General features: G+C 37.3%; 1 protein-coding gene across 2 annotated transcripts in view; it reads left to right on the top strand.

Annotated features, from left to right (window-relative positions):
* Positions 1–410: 410 nt before the first annotated feature.
* The window catches only part of LOC126761497 (homeobox protein araucan-like), a 114,584-nt gene continuing 93,188 nt past the window's right edge, over positions 411–21,806 (top strand). For both annotated transcript variants that reach the window (XM_050477750.1, XM_050477749.1), the window contains exon 1: positions 411–1,938. In XM_050477750.1, the coding sequence (XP_050333707.1) occupies positions 1,888–1,938 (51 nt within the window). In that variant the 5' untranslated portion in view covers positions 411–1,887. The remainder of the gene's footprint in view (positions 1,939–21,806) is intronic.

Here is a 21,806-nt window from a genome sequence, read left to right as displayed (position 1 = left end):
AGCGAGTAACGAGTTGTTAATTCCGGTTTTTCACGCAAAATGCCTGTGGCGGCGCTGCCATCAACTGCAGCTATGCGACGCTCACGTAAGAAGCGGTAGGTGTGGCCTATGCGCTGCCACCACACCCCGTGTAGCTGAAAAGCAATTCATTTAGTGCTTGGATGAAGCGCTCTCTCGATCTCTCTTTCGCTACAGCATTGCAGGCGGGCTTAAAGCTGTTATTTTCGCAACTCTTTTCACATACACGCATTTGACGCTTTTCTCCTGCCGTTTGAGCCAACATATTGCGCTCTCGCTCTGTTGCTTGCGCACGCTCTTATCGTTTGGCCATGTGTTGAGTGCGCTGTGTTAAGGCAAACGCTGCACAACGCCTGTACGAACTCGCAACTAGTTTGTGCTCGAACGTGAATAGGCGCGCATCGGCGAGCAAGTGTGGGCACGCGAAAACGAGTTTGACGGGCAGCGGCAGCAGTAGCAGCGACGAATATAGTGCGACGTTTTGTATGGACTTTTATTGTATACTATAGCAGAGCAGCGGCAACGTGAGGGGTGTGGTTGTGTTGATTGCATTGCGCCGATCGCCTGCTTCAGCGCTAATGCAGTGCGTTGCAAGGGCTGAGATTTTCCATTTGGAAAATACCGGAAGTTGAGTAGCGACAGCGACGGTCAAGAGTTGCAAGTGTATGCTGGGCAGAGCGGTTTCCGACGATCTTATGAAATAATTATTATTGCTGTCACGATTGATTAGTTAATGATTTTGCTATGGGCGCGTATTGAACTATGTAAGAACTGACGCGCGTTATATTATCAAGTGAAATTAAATAAAATATAAAAATGCCGACGCTGCAAATCGAGAAATACAAATTTACATACATATGTATATAAACTGAAGTCAGCTAATGAAGAAAAATAAAAATATTTTTTTTTTGCGCCAACAAATCATGTGACCACAGTAGCGAAAATTTGAGTTCAAAGAGTTTATAATAATAACCAAAGCACAGGCTAGTTGGCCAGTCAAAGTGTCAAATTACCCCCAAAAACAAGTTTTAGTCGTGTATTGTTGTTGTTGCTATTGCAGGCGGTTGACAAGTTTGTGAAGCGTTTTTTTAATTAGAGCAGACGGTGCGGACTCCGGCTTCAGTTTGTGGTTAAACTGCTTTTCAGCACATGTAAATGTGTATGTGTGCGTGTGCCGGCATGCGGGCAGTCCACCAAAACCTTGACCCTGTCAAACGAAACAGCAAAAACTACAAAACGAAAGCAACATTAGCAAAAACACAACAAAAAAGTGAACTAAAATAACAACAACAACTATTTAGCAAGCGACCGCCAGTAGTCAGCGCCATTAGAATGCTGACCTGTCAAAGTGTGAACAGCTACAAGTTTTAGGTTGCCAGTAACACATGGCATTCATATGTCAAGTAAACTATCAAAAAACAAAAACAATACTAGCATATATTTTACAGCTAACAGCTTTTGGCTTAAACGACGGGCGCGCGTTCAATCTGTGACCAACGGCCATTTGGTATGGCAAATAGTGGCAAAATGTCGCAACGGTGTTAATGACACAGTGTGAACGTGCGCACACGAATAGCAAAAAAAAAAAAAATAATAACAGTTATTCGCCAATGAAAGCGAAAACTAATGCATAAAGGCTATTAAAGATCGCCGCTTCTCTGTTGATAAATAAAATAATATGCCAAACTTTGCGTGGGCTTTTATCGGTAAACTAAAAATTATGGCTTTATTACACAAATTAGTTATCGATTTGTATGATTCACATATTTAGTTTTTGGCCTTGAAACATTTTGTAAACAAAACGAAGTTCATAAAATTTGTAAACAAAAAAGTGCAATATTTTGTTTCCGTAGTGGTCAGCTTAGCATAATGGCTGCTTATGCGCAGTATAATGGCTGCGGTTATCCGTCGGCGAATCAGGTAAGCTCATATAGCAAATGGGTATATATTATAGTTACTAAAACAGTTGAGTTGAACTCATAGGAAAATTTATACTATATTTGCTTATTTTCATATAATTAATGAGTTAAGCTCTGGCAATGGAAAATATTGATATTTTGACTTTTTTTAGTAAACTTACGAATAATTTATTACTTATGTATTTACAAAAAGAAAAAGCGTAGCTCTTTTAAAGCGTAAGTATAAGCATAAGCCGCCTTCTAAGTAATCCCCACTAAATGTAAGACACTTATGTCAACGATTTTTCCAGTCCTCGAAACACTTTTCATAAGCCGTTTTTGGATGCCTTTCAGCCCCTTTAGTTCCTTCAGCGAATTTTGTTGTATTTCTTTGATCAACTTTACGAGAGAACGCGTTTCATACCCAAACAAGAAAAAACGTTAACTTCGGTTGCGCCGAAGCTAAATACCCTTCACAGGTGCATTTCTGTTAGTAACTATGTGTTCAGTTTGTATGGAAGCTATATGCTATAGTTTTTTACATTGTTGCCTTAAAAAATAATCTATACCAAATTTCGTGAATATATCTTGTCAAATGTGAAAGTTATCCATACAAGCATTTGATTCCGATCCGATATCGGCCGTTCCGACAAATGAGTTCGTATATATACAGACAGACGGGCAGATGGACAGACAGACGGACATGGCTAAATCGACTCAGCTCAACATACTGCTCATTTATATATACGTATGTATATACTTTATAGGGTCTCCGCCGCTTCCTTCTTGGTGTTACAAACTTCATGACAAACTTAATATACCTTGTTCAGGGTATAAATATCCACCAAAATCATTCGAACGAATTCGCGAGTGATGTCGAGGTCTCTTTCCATCTCTCTTACACTTGCCTGACGATTTTCAAGCACCATATTCGTCACTTTATTAATATTTTCATCAGTTGAAGAGGCCGAAAGTCATTCATATCTTGTCTTCAACGATCTCTCTTTGAAGGCTTTGTACCACTCGTAGGTTTATGTTTTTGATAAAACTGAATCAACATAAGCTATTTCCAACATTCGTAAAGGTTTCTCAAACAAAATTTGGTTAGAAATATATAATTTGAGAAAAATTCTTTCTTATTATTTTTATCCACCATACAAGTAAAAAACGCAACGCACTACTGAGGCTGCTGTAAACAAACTGGTTGACAGATCGCGCTCATAATTGGCTTAGTATTTACGGACAGTCCTATCAACTTAGCAAAACACATTTTTTGAAATATCATGTACCCGGAAAATTTAATTAGAATTTACGTGTGCTTTTTTCTCACAATATATTTCTAACCATTCTCTAGTTGAGAACTAAGTTTTACGTTTCCTCCGAAGTCACACATTTTCCTTCCCTGAATGCTCAAATTTGGTTTATACACGTTTATACATAGCTATGAGTAATATTTATCTGTGAAATAAATAAAATAAACGAAAGTTATACTAAGTTTTATAGTTTATTACAGCTCTCAGCTACCAACATTAAATTTATAATTTGGATTTTATAAGAGAAGTTCCTTATAGAAATATCTCTATACATTATTATAATTCTTTATTACATATGTATGTTGGCGTAGTAATATGCAGAAAATCTTAAGGCGCATAAAAATTGCCAAATTAATTAATTAACATACTATTCATACGAATAATCTTATAAATACACACCCTTTTTTAGGTCGTCTTGCTTCGAGGTCTTTTGAAAAAATGATTATATTTAAATGTCTCATCTTACTTTTTTGTGCCAAAATGTGATTGAAATGGTATTTAACATAATATTTTATATAATTTGAATAGAGCGTTTTAAGGGAATATATATATTTTGGGGGAATAAATCACGTCGTATCCGGCTGAAGGCTGGGCATTCTCAAAGATAATGTTTTAGCGTCCCATCATGCTGTGAGCATGCTCTGCATTCCGTCGAATGCACTTCTAGAAGGTGGGATATTAAGGGTAGACGCCCGGTGTAACCTCTACAGTATTACTAATTTTCCTTTTGTCTCGAAGTAGAAGATCTGTCCACCATTAACATTAACACAAAGTATCTCTGTGGTATGTATTGTCTTGCTGATGTTTCAAGAGCTGAGGTGTTCCTCCAGCGTCCACTGACCCTTGAAGCAGCGGAATGGTATGGGGCAGCTTAGGGGAATTGTGTTCCCAGCTACCCCCTACCGAGCCAACTCATCTGCCTTTTCATTTCTTTCTATTCCTATATGATATTAACCGAGTTACCTACTCAGAGTTTAGTTACTGCTTGCTTGCAAAAATGAACGCAATGAGAATTCGTATTGGCGCTACGGATGGCCTAATTGTCACTTTTCTAGCCACTAGAAGGTTTTAGGCTTGCTGGTTACAGCAGAAGCTCACTTCTCCCAGGCCTTCCATTATGCTAACAATTTCGGCGTGAAAAACTAAATTGTAGTTATTTAGTTTGAAACTACCTTCTGCCTATAGTTTACTAGCGCTCACCTGTTTTTTTTCACCATTTGATTCGTTGGTTCTATTATACTCGGATAACTCTTTGTCTAATCTTCTCTACTGAAGAATGAAAACGTTGTGTTTATTACCTCATGGGTCGCCTAGCATTTCCAGTTTAGCTCAAATTTTTTAACAAGGTCCATTGCTATACCACGCCCTTAGTGACGGCGAGTCTGGCTCCAAAGACCTAAAAATTAGGTGGTCCCTAAGTATTGTATCACGGTTCACGTGAATGTGTAATATATCGAGAATTACCTCCAAAGCTTTTGTTGAAGTAGTTTTCATTGCGCCTATAATCCCCAACAAGCAGGTCCATTGCACCTGTACCAGGGGTTTAATGCGGCACTTTTTCGATAATGCTATCCACAACACCACCGCATCATATGTTAGTATGAGCCAGCAGACACTTGTGTGGAGCAAATAGAGCATGTGGGATACAACTTGTACGTTAAGTTAATTCTTTTTATAGTCGTATGCATCTGAATTTATGACTATCTTTGTATAATACTAAAATCTCATATATCCAACATATGAAATTCTTCTAAAAGAGACAACATATCCTTTTGTAAAACTTGGAGAAGTGCAAAATTAGAGGTTCATATCTCAAAAAACGGGGTAACTAGTTCACGACGGGCATATATGCAGACATCGAGCTAAACCGACCCAGCTCAACACGCTGGTCTGTTATATGTGTATATTATAGGGTCTGTGATGTATCCTTCTGGGCCGTTCACCGGGCAGGGGGTAGAATTTGCCCGCGGTACTGTATGCTTGTCCAATATGCACTATGTCTGTTATTCGGCTTGCCTCGAAATTTCAGCATAATCTTGTCAGAAATAGTGATATAATATTCAGCTTGAACTGATATTATAGGCTTTGAATGAGATTCCTTTTAATAAAAAGACATTTGAAGTTCAAGCGACAAATGTCCCCAGTCATTGAATTTTATGAGTGCCCAATTTATAATAGACAATGTCTTACTGGAAACTTAAATTTCGTACCAAGGGAAGCCCTCCAATCTCCTCATTGGGATTGGCCCTTTGGGGAGATTTGTAGTGGCTGTGGTTTAAACCTAAAGGCAGGTAAAATTGAAAATTCAGTTCAGAGTGGAGTCGCACAGCGCACAGGCCACCACCCACAGCACGGCAGAGGTTTTAGGTCGGCCTCGATCCAGACCTAAGTGAAAAAGGTGTCCCTTACATCTGACCAATTTGAATCAAATAATATTTGCAGAGAGCAGGTATTATTTGGATCGTTTTTTGGAGCAACGCATTGTTTTGATGGCCGTCGTCGGCAGGTACTCATATGAAAACACGACAATTGTATTCTTCTGGTTGCTACAAAGTTCGTGGCAAACTTAACGTATCCTGTTGAGAGTGTAAAAATCAAATGGATATTTATTTACTACCATTGGAAAGGCCTTTGATGCAAAACCAAAAATGAAATTGTCATACTACTGAGAAATTAGCGCACATAGCATTTGGAATGCCTGAGAATATTAATTCACTTATTTGTTTACATCATACCAACTCTTTCATAAAAAGCAAATAATTATGTTCAAATGCTTACAATGCATGCGCCCTATGAGAACGCTACTCAATTAAATTGCGCGCCACTCCAACAACTTGTATGTCCTTTAACCACCGGGCAAAAAATTCATGTAATGCCACGAAATCAATGTGATCACGCACCAAAGTCGCTGATCGCTGATCGCTGAGGAACGTTGACGATCACTTGTCATCATCACTGTGCCACGGCATATCACGCACATCGCAACGTGCTAATCATAACGATCTGTCATAATTCCATCATGCATTTTTGACAAGCATCCGCACAGAATATTTATGAGTCCTCTGGGCCCTGCAACCCTGCAAAGGGACCCATACACACGCATACATTCATGTACTAACAATCCGCAATGACAGCTGAAGTGAAGCTACAGTCCGAATTGTTGTGTCGTCGAAGTTGAGTGGCACGATCAGCTACTGCACAGCGCATTGTTGCACGCCACAAATGCCATTTGTATGACTGCTGATAGACTGCAGCATATTCAACCACAATCATTGTGTGTGTGTGTGCGTGTGTGTTATGACAGTTGTTGCAATAGGCATGAGTGTTGCAGGTAGTTGCCAATGCGATCGCACAAAAATATCACACGATTTTATTGGAATCACGTCGCACGCTGCCACAACCTCGCGCCACTCCACAGCTAGAGCTGTGAAGGAAGTACGAGCAGCAATTGCAGCAACGAGCGAATTGCTGGCTCAGCTGCGGACGCTGGCTGGCTGCTAGGCTGTTATGAGCATGCGATGGGAATTCGCATTGACATTTTCTGCTGCATTCCAATTTGAAGTTTTTCATGCCAAAAGTGAATGCCGGCTGATCGTTGGCGCTGATGATGTTGCAGCTTGCTGGCTGGCTGACGCAAGGCTATCCGACTGCTTGCTTACTTGGTTGGCTTGCTTTTGCTGTAACGGTGGGTTGGGCTGTTCTGAGCCGACTTGTTTAATACAAACATACACACACATACAAATGTGTATGCATGTATGTGTGTATAGTATTTTTTTATTTCCTGCTCATTGTGGGCTGGCTCCACATCCCGTATGCAAGTGGGCATTGCCGATTGCCGCTTGCCGGTTGCCGGTTTTTCGCTTTCACAATTTATCAATAAATTATTCAGAGTAGTTTTTCCACGGAACATCGTAAATCATTCATTCATCGATGCACTGCGCCTCGCCAGTTCACAGTTTAAAGTGAAGTGACTTGACTTTAGCCGACTTGATGGTGGTGCTTCACTAACGTTTGGGTTCACAGCCAGTCACTTACTTACGTACTTACTTAGTTCACTTGACTTGGCTTCGCATTTGGAGTTCAGTTCATTTAAGTTTCATCGGTTCTTGCTCGACTTGATTTGGTTTTTATTTATTGCTTAGGCCGCTATAACAGACATGATGCACTCACCACATTCTGTAGTCTTCAAGTTATTCAATATGTCACTATGAATTCACATGCAACAGTGGTGGCGTTATTGGTTGCATGACCGGGCGAGTGGTGGCGCGTTGGCTGATATGTGTGTGATAATGAGTGGAGCATATTGACAGCTAAAACTGAGCGGAGGAAATATTTGTACATGCTTGTGTTCGTATTTAAAAATATATATGGACAAGAACTTGTTTATTTGAGTAAACTAAATCTAAGCTCAATTGATTTGTATTGGTTGCATGTGATTAAAAATAAGTTAGCTTGATAAATGGTTGCCAGGTTGCAAGCCAATGTTTTTAATTCATTATTTTTATTGCTTAGTAGAGATACGTCTTCGAAATATAAATAACGGCTTCAAACAAAAAAGAAGACAATTTTAAGGAACGCCTCTTAATGAGAGGAAAAGCTATTAGAAACATTTTCCCATATCTACGCGTATATTTATGTCTTCTCTGAAAATGGTCTAACCTTTTGGAGCGGGTTTAAAACTACCAGGTGGACTGAAAAGCTCGTAGGCTTAAAATGAAAAGAAAAAAATTATAAGATTTGATTTTATTAATTAAATTGTTATTTTCGAGGGAGAAACAGTTTATAGCGGTCAAAAGTTTTTTCAATACCATTTTTATAATACAATTGTCTAAAGCCTCTAAATAAGTCTGAATTTCTGCGTTTCCACTTCATTGCTGTTAAATGTCTTTGCAATGAGCATTCTCTTGAGAAGAACAGGAAATATTCACTGGGGGCCATATCTGGAGATTACGGTTGATGTCCCAGGTGCAGAGCCCAAATAAAGTACATCAATCCAAACATTGGCTTCAGCAGCATTTTTCTCCAAAAACCAATGCTTTATTAACACAAGCAATTCTTTTTGATCCATATTTTGTAAACTAACACAAGCTGCTTCACCCAAAATTAGTCGTATTATCCACATACATATGTATCAACCTACAAACTTTTCAGCCGGGCTGTTATATTTATGGTATAACAAGGCTGATGATTAAACAAAACTAACTTTCAATTCAATATATTTAGTAGTGTTAAAGAGCTTCCCAAAATTTATCAATAACGGGTTTGAAGATTAGTTGAATTTGGGCTAGAGCACGGTCAGTTCTGAATTTCATTCAATTTTAACGCTAAAACACATTGCGGACAAGAAAACAATTTTATACCCATATTATGGAACGCTTTATCCAGATTAGAGCCGGTTGAGTCTTCGGATTATCTCTATCGATAAATCTGGATTGATTTCACTTACATATATTCAGCTCTACTCTCTCTGTTTATGAAAACAACTGCGCATATTTAATTTTAATATTTTGAGATCTAAAAAAGAAGAAGGTGTATTATTATGGCCTACGCTGAAGATGTGGCGGTTTAGGTCAGAGGTAAGTTCCCAAATACTCTCGCCAACCTTAACAACAATATTAAGCAACACAAATCGTTGAGTCGTGCGGACTAAACTTAAATGTTAGCAAGACCAAGTTACTACTGTTCACTAGGAAACACAGAACTCTAGAAGTTATGCCACCATTAAGGGGTTATATACAGTTAGAAAGCCGAAAAAAGCGAATTTTATAGTATTTTTTCTGAGCACACTTTTAAATTTATTGATCCAAAAATTTGTACAAATAAGTATTACAATTGTATTTCTAAACTATATTTTACGATTTAATATTTATTTGGAAAGGAACTACAGCTGATCTCTGGGAGCTCCTCTCAAAAAAAAAAACGTTTTGCGGTGATCATTATATCTCTGAAATGGATCCTCTGAAATAAAAAACAAGAAAAAACGTTAACTTCGGTTACACCGAAGCTAAATATCCTTCACAGGTGCATTTCTGTTAGAAACTAAGTGTTCAGTTTGTATGGAAGCTATATGCTATTGTACTCCGATCTGAACAATTTCTTCGGAGATTACATTGTGGCCTTAAAAAATAATCTATATACAAGAACCTAATTCCGATGGTTCAGCTATATGTTATAGCGGTCCGATATCGGCAGTTCCGACAAAAGAGCAGCTTCTTGAGGAGAAAATGACGTTTGCAAAATTTCAATACGATATCTTAAAACTGAGGGACTAGTTCGTATAAGTATATACAGACAGACACACTGACAGACAGACGGACATGGCTAAATCGACTCAGCACAACATACTGACCATTTATATATGGGCCATTCCATCAATTGGCGACATGGCTTTTTACCCGTGGTTCTCCGATTTTGACTAAACTTTAGAATATCATAATACAGACCAAAAGAAGAATATCTTTTAACATTTTAGTGGTCAAAGTTGGTCCATTGTTTTTTGGCGCGCAATTCAAATTGAGATCAAACAAAAAATTACTATTTCTTTTATTTTTTAACGACCTCAAAATTGAGTGAAAAAAATTTTGAACTTATCTAGTTTTATGTAAAAAAATCGCAGCTTTCTGATGAAAATATTTTCAAAATCCAAAAAAAAAACATTTTTTTTCCAAAACCCGGTTTTTTATTTTCCACCAACTTTTTTCTTTTCGATTCCTCGTTAAAAATAAGAATCAGTGTTCAAAAGTATGGGACTCTGATCCCATGAACAGCAAAAAAAATGCATAGTTGTCGCTCAAAATCCAACAGTGAAAACTATAGCTGTAGCGATAGCCAAAAATGAAGTGCAGAGCAAATTAAAATTTTCATGTGCTACAGCTCTCGCATGTATAGCATGAGCAGCTAAGCATAGCAATAATTCTAGAAATTTTTCTTGAAGTCCTAGTGGATCTTGATGTCCTACTGGATTTAACATCCTATTTCACGATAAACCTGCAATGGGTTCCAGGACCTAGTGATATTCTTGGTAACTATGAAGCAGATGAACTAGCCAAGGCAGGCATCACTCTACCATTAGACTATGAAAAATATAGAGTTTTTATGCCTCTGTCTACTTGTAGCAATTTGATCGACAAATATGTCTGTATGTACTCGTATGTAATATGAAAAACTGAGTATATTTGCAGTCAATAACTAACTTATTCAAGAAGCAGACAAACGTGGCATGAATGGAATATGGGCTGCACATGCCGACTATTAAAATCCTAAAGGAATAACATAAGAACTCTACGAGTGCTAACAGATGATTGTTTAATTGGCAGACTTGGTAGATCATACACTGACTATTTTAGAAGCAATCAGTAGGTAGAAGAAGGGAAGACTATAAAACATCTTCAATGCGAATGCAAAGCTTTGTATGGAAAAAGAAGCGAAACTTTTGGTTGAGGCATAGAAAAAAACTTTTTGCACTGATAAATTTCATCAGGAGCACAGGGTGGTTCAGAAAAGGCATAAGAGACTGAGTTAGTGCCGGCAGTTTTACAATGGGCCTCTTAAGGCCTATAAGAGTCATCAGAGGTCCAATCTAGCTGCTGACCTACACATTCACAATTTCAATTACCTGGTTACATGTGTTACCTATACTTATTGTGAGGTTTGAAGAAGCACACATGTACATATACTTATATACATATGAACATACATATATTTATTTCACTTTCAAAAGTTTGCGGTAAAAGTTAAGGCTCCGCCCGAAACAAATATTCAATTATGTCAGTGTACATGATAAAAGAAAGTTGGCACACAAAAATTTGAAAAAGAGCTCCACTTATTACGAATATGGACAAATATTTATAAAAATAATAGAGGTGCGCACTTAAGATACTCGAAAGTGTAAATTTTTGTCCAATTTTGCATTCATTGTTGTTGGTAAACATATTATATGCTTACATACATATGTACATACATATGCCTATGTACTGCCTAATTCTTCGGCCTGTGACACACTGACTTACTTTTATTTGTGCCGTTGTTTTTTGTTGTTTGACGCCAACGCAATAACAACAACAACCACAGCAGCAAAACGCGCCTAACCACAACAGCCTACAAGGTTGCTCATAAGTGGCAAACAAAACGGAATATTATAGAATAATACAATGAAAAAATCACTAAAGCAATAATATGCACAACAACAACAACCACAATAACAACCTTAAAAATTACTTATAAACAATAAGACACGCAAGCGTAAACAACAAATTGCAAAAACAAATTCAACCCCCGCTGTGTCAGAGGTGCGCTGTCGAATGGATGACACAAGTAGTTGGCAAGTGGTTGGGGGTAGCAGGGATGTGGATATCAGCTACGGTCAAGCGGCTTGTTTACTTTCGCCTCTTTGCAAATTGCGGACTTTTTTGACCAACTTTTTGTAAGTCTCGCCTTTTTGCTGCGTTTGCTATTTGCGTTATTTTTTCGATGTTTGTCAACTTCCTCGAACGCACGACGCAAACGTAACACACCTACACAACACATACATTTTACATACAAACAAATACCAGCGCAATTGGACAAGTATGTATATAGCCCTGTGAGAAATATTGTGGTTTTCCTTCTATGAAAATTTAGTCAAAAATTGATGCTTAGAAGATACTTTGTAGGCACTTATAATTTTTTTTTAGAAATTTTTTGGGTTTTGAAACTGTTTTTTCTTCAATGGGATATCATTAATGAAATTTATTAAAATTTTTGACTTAAAAAATAGTTTGTAAAATTATAAATCGGATTAAGAGGGAGTAGTTTACCACTTCTTCTTAAAGAAATAAATTCAAAACTGAGTATCTCATTGGACTTGAACCGAAAATAAGTGCTTTAAAGAAGCTTTATAGTTTTGCGTTAAGAAACCTCACATCAATATCCTTCAAATGATTGGGGTTGCTGCTTAACCAACTTGTGTTCCACAAAACATATTCATAATAATTTGCTCAAAAATAAAAAAAATCTGTTCAACTAAGTTTCTCATAAAATAATTTTCAACAAGAGACGAAGAAGAATTAATCTGATGAAAACTTTTATCTTAAGAGACCTTTCCGTCGAGAGAGGACTTTACTTCTCAGTTTCCTACTCATTCAGAAGTAGCACCTTTAGGAAGAGTTATTCTGAGTTGAATTTCGAGGCTGACGTTGTTGTTGGTGTTAATACTGACTCTAAGATAGACGAAATTATCTAAGAGCTAAGTCGCGAGTGTGACGATACTTTGTTTGATGACAGAAGATATTTCATATTCTCCTCGCTTCCTAAGCAACTGTACAATCTTATAGAAGATTGTAGCTTTACTGTTTAGCTTTGCAGATTGAAGAATTCACACGAGTCTCCTTGTCTGAAACCTCGCTTGGAATCGAATTGCTCAACGGATAGTTCAGACATAGCGGTATAAAGGCAGTTAATTTTTTTTTTTTAAATCGACGAAAAGGTACACAACCTTCTAATTAATTTCGAGCACTATTATTGTCGTCCAGTTTGTCAAGCTCTTCGTATTCACGCATTTCGGCCTCTCTCTATTTTTGCCCCAGGATAATCTACCATCGAGTATCTATATGCTAAGTTTAGACGTGGTGAAATAACCACCGAAGACGATGAACTCAGTGGAGGCTCAAAAGAACAATTTCCGATAAAAAAATCAAAAAGAAAAACAAAAAATAATTTTGGATGGAGTCGGTTCTTTGCTCCGAAATGTTACAATGGGTGAAACATCTCTCCATAACTTCATTCCGAAGCTCAACCGATAGTCATCCATGTGGACTGCATACGTGGGCCTATTTTGAAGCAAGGGACAAATCGTATAACAAATGTTGAATAACAAAAACGAATTTTGCAAGTAAACATTTTTTACCCAAGGTCGCAGGATTCGTTTAGTATAGCTTCTGATTGAGCTAAAACCTCACATCTTCTTCTTCTTTATTGGCGTAGAGACCGCGTACGCAGTTATAGCCGAGTTTACAACAGGGATGTTGTTCATTTTCACTGGAAGAGTTTTTTTATGTGGCGGGTCCTAAACTCAGCGCACAAACCTGACGAAAGCTGAAAATTTTAATATAAGGCCATGTATGGTAAATAGCAAAACTAGAGTCTGCCAGGGCCTGCAACCATTTTTCTATACGTATACTAAGTAATACATAGGTGTGTGTAAATGTGAGTGTGGCAGGCATGATATGACTCAATTGTAGTGCGTGTTGCAATGCCGTAAGCGCGTTGTGTTTACTCTTGTTGTATGCGGCGCCCCATTTACAGTTATTTTACACTCATTTGTGTTGCACTTTTTCGTTGCAAAATAATCGATATTAATTTCCAGGCGACAGTGCAATGTTCTGAAATTCCAAGTCACTTTCAAACAATTTGTCGCTTGCAAAGTGAAATGAGAAAAAAATGCCGCTGGAGTTTTTTGTATACGGATATTGTGGCATATTTATACAGTCTGTATATCAATATACTAAAATTTAATTTAAGTCTCTCTTTAATACCCTAAAATCAGTGGAAAATTCATTTGCGAGCTTGCAAGTATCAAAGCTTGACAACTTCAGCAAAAAAACGCTTGTTTATTTGGTCAACAAAGGAATTAAAAGTCTTTGCATGTTGAACTTCTACAGAGAGAAAGTATTAAGAATAATAGAAGGTCAAGAAAAACTTGCAAATGACTATTTTTCCTTAGCACAAGACGAAAGAAATGTAAAGCGAACAATGAACTTTGGTAAAAACTTGGACCGTTGCAGTGAAGCACTGAAGAAAATGCGGAATAAAACAATTAAAGCATAATAGAAAAGGAAGAGGAGCTACGTTCCATACTGGACTGGGTTTAAAGCTTCAAAGTATGGTAAAAAGTATTTAAGGCTTTCTTCAAAAGAAATATGTGTAGGAAATTTAGCTCTTTTATACCCTGAACAGGGTATATTAAGTTCGTAACACCCTGTAGTAATTTTGGTTACCCTATAAAGTGTAACTATTAAGATCAATATGAGAGCGGAGTCGATTTAGTTTGTCCGCTTGTATAAATAAGTATATGCGAACAGTTTTTATACTCTTCTAACATGTTGCCAAAGAGTATAATAGTTTCGTTCATCTAACGGTTGTACGTATCACCTAAAACTAATCGAGACAGATAAGTCGAACCAAAATTGTTCAAGCCGCTAGGTAGGATAAGTAAATCCAGTACGTATAGCTGACTTTTTACCAAAAATATCGGTTAATGCGGGAGATATGCTATTGGAATTTATCTAGACCCTTTTCCTGATGGTAGTAATTCTGTGTAGCAAAAATGGGTTGAATCAGGTCAGTACCTTCCTTATACCTAATATTAAGGTTTTCGAACATCCGGCCGCAAATAATTGCCAATATGTTAGTTATCAATATAATTGAGAGAGCGTAATTTTTTAGACCAAGATATCGATTTGAATGATTGGACACGTTTCGCGAATTAGCCGGAACCTCCGTGATCCGGAACCTGTCAGTGATCTAACAAAACCACGTCTTTGAATGGAAAACTTTACCATTCCTAATATCAGAAAACTGCTGAAGTTGCATTAAGATTAAGATTAGGGTTCGTACTAATTATATAGTCTTCCACCGTTTGAAAGAACAATGAACTATGTTTCTTCCTTTGGATAGCTCAAATTTAATTACAGAAAATTATGATAAGTACTATAGCGATACTATCATTTTATATGCATGGATGTAGCCCGATTAGAAATCAAACAACGAGTTTTATTAAATACAGCAGATGCTCCATTCTCATAGAAAACTTAAGTTTTAAGCAATATTAGATTTTATTATTAGATGTATAATATTATATATAGATGTATAATATATCAATAGAGTAATGACGAAAACATGTTTCTAGCAATTTTGTTAGGATAACACACACACAATATATCTAAAAGGGAGATCCATTTCGATGTTGGATAGAAGAGGAAGAGGAGCTACGTTCCATACTGGACTGGGTTTTAAGCTTCAAAGTATGGTAAAAAGTATTTAAAGCTTTCTTCAATAGAAAAGTGTGTAGGAAATTTAGCTCTTTTATACCCTGAACAGGATATATTAAGTTTTTAACACCCAGTGGTAATTTTGGTTACCCTATAAAGTGTAACTATTAATGATTAATATGAGAGCGGAGTCGATTTAGTTTGTCCGCTTGTATAAATAAGTATATGCGAACAGTTTTTATACTCTTCTAACATGTTGCCAAAGAGTATAATAGTTTCGTTCATCTAACGGTTGTACGTATCACCTAAAACTAATTGATACAGATACAGCGTTAAATGGTCATTATGACTAAAAATTGCGTAAGTCGAACCAAAATTGTTCAAGCCGCTAGGTAGGATAAGTAAATCCAGTACGTATAGCTGACTTTTTACCAAAAATATCGGTTAATGCCGGAGATATGCTATTGGAATTTAGCTACACCCTTTTCCTGACGGTAGTAATTTTGTATATCAAAAATGGGTTGAATCTGGTCAGTACCTTCCTAATACCTAATATTAAGGTTTTCGAACATCCGGCCGCAAATATTGGCCAATATGTTAGTTATCAATATAATTGAGAGAACGTAATTTTCTAGACCTTATATAACTAACCAGTTTTACGTAGTTGAAGGTATTACCTTGTCTTTAATCCTTGCAAGTTGCAAGAGTATAAAATGTTCGGTTATACCCGAACATAGCTGTTCCTTACTTTTCAAGATATCGATTTGAATGATTGGACACGTTTCGCGAATTAGCCGGAACCTCCGTGATCAGGAACCTGTCAGTGATCTAACAAAACCACGTCTTTGAATGGAAAACTACTGAAGTTGCATTAAGATTAAGATTAGGGTTCGTACTAATTATATAGTCTTCCACCGTCTGAAAGAACAATGAACTGAGTTTCTTCTTTTGGATAGCTCAAATTTAATTACAGAAAATTATGATAAGTACTATAGCGATACTATCATTTTATATGCATGGATGTAGCCCGATTAGAAATCAAACAACGAGTTTTATTAAATACAGCAGATGCTCCATTCTCATAGAAAACTTAAGTTTTAAGCAATATTAGATGTATAATATATCAATAGAGTAATCCTGAAAACATATTTCTAGCAATTTTGTTAGGATAACGCACACACAATATATCTAAAAGGGAGATCCATTTCGATTGTCCCTACTTTTTCAAAGAAAAACAAGTAAAGAAGGGCTAAGTTCGGATGTCACCGAACATTTTATACTCTCGCATGATAAAGTGATAATCGAGATTTCATTATACGTCATTTACATATTTTTCAAATACCGTATTTGTGTAAAGTTTTATTCCGCTGTCATCATTGGTTCCTAATGTTTATACTCGTATTATACAGAGAAGGCATCAGATGGAATTCAAAATAGCTTTATATTGGAAGAAGGCGTGGTTGTGAACCGATTTCAGCCATATTTCGTACATGTCATCAGGCTGTTAAGAAAACATTATATACCGAATTTCATTGAAATCGGTCTAGTAGCTCCTGAGATATGCTTCTTGGTCCATAAGTGGGCGGCGCCACGCCCATTTTCAATTTTTAAAAAAAGCCTGGGGGCAGCTTCCTTCTGCAATTTCTTCCGTAAAATTTAGTGTTTCTGACGTTGTTTGTTAGTCGGTTAACGCACTTTTAGTGATTTTGAACATAACCTTTGTATGGGAGGTGGGCGTGGTTATTATCCGATTTCTTCCATTTTTGAACTGTATATGGAAATACCTGAAGAAAACGACTCTGTAGAGTTTGGTTGACATAGCTATAATAGTTTCCGAGATATGTACAAAAAACTTAGTAGGGGGCGGGGCCACGCCCACTTTTCCAAAAAAAATTGCGTCCAAATATGCTCCTCCCTAATGCGATCCTTTGTGCCAAATTTCACTTTAATATCTTTATTTATGGCTTAGTTATGACACTTTATAGGTTTTCGGTTTCCGCCATTTTGTGGGCGTGGCAGTGTGCCGATTTTGCCCATCTTCGAACTTAACCTTTTTATGGAGCCAGGGAATACGTGTACCAAGTTTCATCATGATATCTCAATTTTTACTCAAGTTACAGCTTGCACGGACGGACGGACGGACAGACAGACATCCGGATTTCGACTCTACTCGTCACCCTGATCACTTTGGTATATATAACCCTATATCTGACTCTTTTAGTTTTAGGACTTACAAACAACCGTTATGTGAACAAAACTATAATACTCTCTTTAGCAACTTTGTTGCGAGAGTATAAAAACACAGAAAGTTCTAATTGAATGGAGAATGTTTATTATCATTCGAAAGAACATTCTTTAGCATTAATTCTTGAATATTTTCTCTTTCAAATGTTGGCCGTGACTACGTCTCATATAATCCATCCGCAGAGTTCAATTTTCGATGACTCGTATTTCGACTGATAACTGGCGAATGACACGCATGATGTTTTGCTCTAAGGTCTGAATCGCAGCGGGGCCCATAGGCTTTAGACTTTGCATAGGAAAAAGTCTAACGATGTGATATCACTCGATATGGACCAATATTTTCGCCGGCCCATACACCAAACTAATCCCTTGTTTTTTCTGGATGAAATTACAGCTCTTGAATCACTGCAGATAGCTCTTCGTCCCAAATGCAGCACTTTTGCTTGATTACATACCCATTGAGCTGGAAGAAGGCCTCATCGCTGAACAAAGTTTTGCTCGAAAATGTCTGATCTTCTTGAAAATTTTCAAGAGCCCATAAAGCGAAGCGATGTCGCTTGGAAAGGTCGATCGGCTTCAGTTCTTGCACAACACTGATTTCCTCACGTCGTTCCATTCCTCAGTCCGAGTTGATGCGAACGGCTCCGAATCGACTCCCCACGGTCTTCGTGTACACTCTTAGCTGCTACTATATTTTCTTCACTGCGTGCTGGGCGTAGGCTATTTGGTCGTATATTATTCAATAATGAATGCTGTGTCTCAAGATGGGTGATGGTGTAGCGAATAGTACGCTCATAAGACCGATTATGTTGACCATGACTTAAGCGAAGCGCGCGGAATACTGTCAGCACTGTCAAAAAGAGGCTATTGAAAAAAGTACCTCTACTTGGATCACACGTTATATATTTGGAAGACTGGCTCCTGGAATAACGAAAATCATTATTTGTAGTGCATGGATTTCCAGAATTAAAGGCTCACTTAATGTTGTTATGACATCTTACACACTGACTGTTATATACGGTATAAAGTTAACCTGAATGTTGAAATTCTTATATTAGGTACATATATGAGGAATATGGTAGGATGGACTTGATTTTATTAAGTTTTGGTATTGCAGCATGTTATTACCAAAAATACATTTGATCTAAGTTTAATTAAGATAACTCATATATTGACCAATATATGTCACAATAGGTGTATGGAAAAACCGTAATTTCGAATATTCCTATATTAATTAGATGTGAGCTTACCGATATTTTCGATTAAAGGTCAACCACAAACACGCATGTCCAAAATTTGGAGTGTGATTAGTTGTTATCCGTTATTAACCCTTTTAGACGTTATATCTTGATAGTACTCTTTGTGGAAAGTCTTATTCCGATAACTTTAACTATATTATTCCACTGAAAAGTGAAAAATCAGATGAAAATTAAAGTGTTGTATGGGAAGAAGGCGTGATTGTATTCCGATTCCGTCCATTTTCACATTGTAATTATCACCAAAATGTTATTTAGTTAATTTGTTTAAAATCGGTCGAGTTGTTCTTAAGATATAGGACTCCACCTGAAGTCGGGTGGTGCCATTCACATTATCCAATTTTTATACCGGCTCCTATGAAGTGATATTAATTGTTTTTTGCGCAATTATTTAAATATCAATGACACATTTAGTAGTTTTCAGAATAACTATTATGTGAGGACTTGGCGTGGTTACTATCTGAGTTCAATTATTTTCACACCGTTTGAGGAAGTGCTGAAAGGATTCATACTCAGCCAGTTTAATTGATATAACTTTAGATTTAGATGTTCATATATTAAACCTATTAAGGAGCGCGGTTACACCCATTATTTAAAATTTCCGACCCGAGGTCTTCCTGAATACTGCGGACCCCGTCCATAGTATACACCTATAGTAAAATTTGCAGAATTTTTTTATGTTTTACTTCTAGTTCGTCGCCTTAATTGAGTTTTTCGATTTCTATTTTCTTACTTGGCACTAAACATATTCTAGGCATTTTCGCGTTACCTTATTTGCCATTTACTTTGAGCTCATTGCTGAGCTGGGCGATTGAAGCCACATTGTTTCGTGTCTCGGCGGCGACTCGGAGCGTATGAGTTGCGTGACTTTGGCCATAAAATGGGGAAAATGTATGGCAAAACGCCTTCGAAGCATTTACCGCTATCTACAAAAGCAACAAAAGCGTGCAACAAAATACGAAGAGAAAAATTAAAAATGCACAAATTATCATATAAATTTAATAATATTCATAAATGCATTATGCTGCCGCCGGCTTTGCCCTCTAACGTTGCAGCCACCGTCGTTGTCGTGCCTATACAAGTTTGTATTTGCTGTTGTTGTTGTTGTTGTTGGTTTTTTGTTCGGTATTTTTGCTGTTGCGCACTTTGGCAAAAAGCCTTGCGGCATTCACAGCTCCTCAACTATCCATCAACGCATCAACAGCAATGTGCAAAAAGTGTGTAATATCAGGCGAGCAGCGCTTGCCACGTTGGCAACGCTTTGTGGCAAGTTGGCGGTCGCAACGTCATTGATGATAAGCGCGATAAGAAACTAATTCCGCAATTGCAGTGTAGGCATTTTTAATTAGCAATGTCGAAAGTGTTCTTATGGTGGTATTGCTGCTGCACTGTGGCATGCAGCTTGTTACCCTGACGCGGTCTACTGCAACCGCTGCACTTTCAAGCCTATATTTTCGGCATGCAATATAACAAACATGAATAACAACAAACACATGCGAGCGGTGGCTCAGTTGGCGGTTGGCAACGCAGGGGATGCCATCGTGTGCCGAAGCAGTCAAGCAGCGCAAAAATGTCCTTCATGCTACTGTCGCTCGGCGGTTTGGTTTGGTCGACCGGTCAGCGGTTACTTTAAGTGTGTGCTAAATGCGCGCTTAAAGGAATTCGCACTTGCTAGCGCTCTTGTGTGCTTCGTAAAGTGCACGAATGAGGAAAATTATATATTACGCGCTTGTTCGCTGTAAAATGATCGCGTTGATCCGTTAAAACCTCGTCTGCTGCTGCCGGTGTTGCATGCAACATGTTACATTTTGTTTGTTTTTATTTTTGCGCAGGTGATATTATAGCATTACAACTGGAAAGCAAAAATGGATTTGTGAAACAGGTCATACCTACACATTATTCAAACAAAGCAAATGAATAGCTCCAAAGGCAAGCAAAATACGTTGAAATAATATCACAAGTGTAATAAGTATAATTATGCTAAATTTATAAATGTGACTCCGTAACAACCGTAATGCTTCTGAACACATGAATGCTAACTATTATTATATGTACCTTGAAGAGCGAATATTTGTCTGCAATACCCAAAAGGAAACGTCGGAGACGCCATGAATTTTATTTATAAATGATCAGCGTGTCGAGCTGAGTCGAAATGTTGTTGACTCGCAATGTCCGTCTGTATTTACGTGAACTAGTCCCTTCGTCTTTGAAATAATGTATTGAACACCTAATAATTCGAACCCGCAAAATTCATCTACTAAATGCTGTTTGGGTTTACCTATTAATCGCAATAGAACTTTGTACATAAAGTTAATTTGTTTTACTACAAGTACGAGTATTTTTCTTAACGCTCACTCGCTCACTCTTGCTTTATTAAACTTAAGCTAACTCGACTCGATTATTTTTAAGAAATATGAGTAAAAATCTTGGCACACAACATTTTTTCTTTAAGCCTGAAAGGATAACATGGGTTTACGGGTTTCAAAAAATCAATTTTTTTGTCTTTTTAACTCCTCAACACCTCTAGAATATTGTCCTCAGTTTTCAAGTTGATCCGAGTAATAGTTTCCGAGATACTGCCTTGAGAACTTTTGCGCTCGAGGTTAGCTATGCTTAGTGCTCCATCTTTAAACGCGTTTTTCTCTAAACTGTGTTTTTGGAGTCGGTTGGTGAAATTTCTGGAGAACTACTCAACCGATCTTCATGAAATTTTACACAGATCCTTGAGATACAATTCTTAAATACTTGAAGAAAGGATTTTTTTCGAATTTTCAGTTTTTTTCCTTCGTCCAAGTTCTAAGTTAAAACCTTACCAAAACACATATTTTTCACTTTAGATGATCTTGTACGGATTATCTCGATTTTCGGCAAACCTACAAGTCTTAGAGAGGTTTTAGGTCGAAGTTTTAGGTGATAAAAATATCTAGAATATTTCTATGGACATCTTGTTCGCATAACCTCAAAATTCATAAGAGAAATTAAATTAATTAACCAATTTTTTTTCTTCCACCAAATTTAGTGTAAACTAACCTTTTTATGTCGCAAACATGTTGCAATGTTTTTGATTGAAAATATGCATGTAGTATATATTTTCCATCATATTTTGACTTA

The sequence above is a fragment of the Bactrocera neohumeralis genome, chromosome 6 (assembly GCF_024586455.1).
Source record: "Bactrocera neohumeralis isolate Rockhampton chromosome 6, APGP_CSIRO_Bneo_wtdbg2-racon-allhic-juicebox.fasta_v2, whole genome shotgun sequence".
Taxonomy (NCBI): domain Eukaryota; kingdom Metazoa; phylum Arthropoda; class Insecta; order Diptera; family Tephritidae; genus Bactrocera; species Bactrocera neohumeralis.
The sequence above is the reverse complement of the archived record's forward strand: the minus strand, read 5'-3'. Positions and strand labels throughout refer to the sequence as shown.